The sequence below is a fragment of the Gavialis gangeticus genome, unplaced genomic scaffold (genome assembly GCF_001723915.1).
Source record: "Gavialis gangeticus isolate Ggan-Ray unplaced genomic scaffold, GavGan_comp1, whole genome shotgun sequence".
NCBI classification, from domain to species: Eukaryota; Metazoa; Chordata; order Crocodylia; family Gavialidae; genus Gavialis; species Gavialis gangeticus.
The window spans coordinates 1,743,217-1,746,134 of NW_017728975.1; the positions used below are offsets into that span (position 1 = coordinate 1,743,217).

The 2,918-nt window shown below is 54.2% G+C and overlaps 1 protein-coding gene across 1 annotated transcript in view; it reads left to right on the top strand.

Annotated features, from left to right (window-relative positions):
• LOC109291234 (proteasome activator complex subunit 4-like) overlaps positions 1-2,918 on the top strand; it is a 108,821-nt gene that overhangs the window by 102,559 nt on the left and 3,344 nt on the right. The window contains exon 29 of the mRNA XM_019508152.1: positions 2,311-2,447. Within this exon, the coding sequence (XP_019363697.1) occupies positions 2,311-2,447 (137 nt within the window). The remainder of the gene's footprint in view (positions 1-2,310; positions 2,448-2,918) is intronic.

Sequence of the window (2,918 nt, forward strand, 5' to 3'; positions counted from 1 at the left end):
GCAGGGCCAGGGGGTGAGGGCAGGGGTGCCCCTCTGCAGGGGTGGGGGGGGCTTTGTGGGAAAATGATGCAGGGCGCAGTGTGGTGGTGCCTGCCATGTGTGGGCCACACATGCCACCTGGCCGGCTGCCCAGGGGAGGGGGAGGTTGGCATGTGGCCGGAGCACAGCTCTGTGGCCAACTCAGCGAGGGATAGGGACGCGGGGGGTGGCTGGGGCTTGCATGCAGCGGCCACTGCACCTTGCTTGGAGGGCCGTGATGGCAGTGATGGCCGCTGCCTCCAAAACCTCACGGAGCTGCCACGGAGCTGTGCATGGAGCTGTGCAACCGGCCGCTGAGCAGCAGTGTGGTGGTGGCCAGGCGGCATGCAGCCATCCCCCCCCACCACCACCACCACCCCACACCGTGCCACTGCTGCTAGCTGCGCAGCTCCAAGCATGGCTCTGCGGTGGCAGCAGGAGGTTATGGAGGCAGCGGCAGTCACCGCTGGCATGGGCTGCCAGTGCCAGCGGCGATGGCCGCTGCGTACAAAAACTCCTGCTGCTGCTGGCCACACAGCTCTGAGCACAGCTCCGTGGCAGCAGCAGGAGGTTTTTTACGCAGCAGTTGTCACCGCTGGCACTGGCAGCCCCACAGGCAAGCGGTAGTGGCTTTCCATGCCAGTGGTAATGGCGGCTGCCTCAACTTCCTGCTGCTGCCGTGGAGCCGTACTCAGAGCTGCGTGGCTGGTGGCAGTGGTGCAGTGGTGGGGCTGGAAATGGCTGCATGCTGCCCGACCACCACCACCCTGCACAGCGCCACTGCCACCAACCCCACAGCTCCAGGCACAGCTCGATGGTGGCAGTGGGAGGTTTTGGAGGCAGCGGTCATCACGGCTCTCCAAGTAAGTGGCAGCGGCCGTTGCATGCAAGCCCAAGCTCGAACCCCACCCCGCACCCCCATCCCTCTCCATGGCTGCAGCATCGGCCGCAGAGCTATGCTCCAGCTGCATGCCAGCCTCCCTCTCCCCCTCCCCCGGGCAGGAGGCCGGGTGGCATGTGTGTGTGGCCTGTGCGTGGTGGGCACCACCACACTGCCTCCCATATCACTTGCCCGCAAAGCCCCCTGCAGGGAGGCACCCCTGCCCTCACTCCCTGGCCTTGTTCCCAGCTGTTGTGCGCCGCCTGGGCCTGCTCCCTCAGCCCTTAAACATTTTCCCCAGCCCTGCCCCACTTACCTCTAGGATCCAGGGGCGAAGGGCATGGCTCTGCGGTGACAGCACTTGTCCACAAAGCTCTCCCATCCTTCATGCAGCTATCGCCACCCCACCCCACCCCACCGCGGAGCTGTGCAGTTGGTTGTGGGGCATGTCACTGCATGCAGGCCCCCTGTTTCACCCCCCTGGCCAGGCAGCACATACGTGGCCTGTACATAGCGGTTGCCACCACACTGCTGCTGCCGCGCCCTGCGCCACTTGCCCACAAAGTCATGCATGTGGCTGTGGGATGGTAGCACAGGGTGCAGTGGCAGAGTTGCAGTGGTGGCCTCAGTGTGCGAATCTCCTGTCAGGCTGACCAGCATGTGTGTGGCCCACAAAGTGGCAGCCCTGCCCTTACCCCTGGCCCTGCTCCTTGATCTACCCCCACAGCACCTTCCCCTTTCCCCACCCTGCCCCGCTCCTTCTCCCCACAGACTTTACCTGCTGGGTAAAGTGCCAGTGTCTGTGGGTCCGGTCTGGGGGGCTGTTGCAAGGGGCATCAGGAGGGCTGTTGAGATTGTGGGGGGGGTGAGAGGCACCAGCAGCACTGGGAGGGGCTTTGGGGGGGCCTTTAATTTTTATCACGATTTTGGGTTTTTAACCAGAGAATTTGCAATTTTTAATCAGAGAAAACCAGAATCCCTGGTTATCACCTCTGCTAAAGGTGGTCCCTTCAGATTGTGGCTGATCTGTAGTGATATGAGTGTGAAGATGCTTGCACTGTCTTTGTTCTGTGTTATGTCTGCTCACCTTTTAGGAGCTGAAACACTAAATTTACCTAAATGAAAAAGGGTTTTGGAGGCATTATCCTAAAATAAGTTACCATTTTTGTTTTAAGGTTAAATTTTTAAGGCGTAGTTTATCCTTTAAAAGAAATGCAGTCATCACTCCATCTACATATTTTTATCTTTACTTCATAAAATAAGAATGACATATTTGGAGAAGTGACAACAAAGAAGAAACTTGAATTATCTCAGTAGTAGTTACAGAAAACTGAGTAATAACCTCTTCTGAAAGGATACTGGAAAGTTCACAAGCTGCTGGTTCGCTGAATGTTTCTCTTTTTGGTCAACAGGTTCCAAAGAAGTGCTCTGAGATAGCTGTACTGCTGCAAAAATCAGAACACCCCAGCACCAATTTGACAATGCTAACATCAGAAGAGATTCAGTTAGGAATTCAGCGCCAGAAAGAAAAGAATGCTGAGGCTTTGCAGTAAGCTAGTCTTTGGTTAACTATACACAGTTGTAATGTTATAGTAGCTTTTAGATGATTAATTAATTAAGTTGATAGCTGATATCTAATTGATCTAGATTAGTATAATGAATGTTACTTCTGTGAAGGAAAAATTGCTATTTTTTCTAAGTTTTGAGACCCGTTTGTGAGATTTGTGTAGAGCAGTGGAGATCAACCTTTTGGACTAGTGGACGTAAGTGCTTGTGAGCCCGCTGTACCATGGGCCAACACCCCTTTCCGGTAGGGAGGAGAACGAAGGTGTAGGGAGGTTGGTGCTAGTGCTGGAGGGAGAGAGGGGAAAAGTGGTAGGATGCAGAGCAGGGAAGGGGATGCACTGGGGCAGGCTACTTGCCACTGATTCTAAAAAATAATCCTTTTTTCCAAACCTGATTTTTTTTTTTTTTTTTTTTTTTTTTTTTTTTTTTTTTTTTTTTTTTTTTTTTTTTTTTT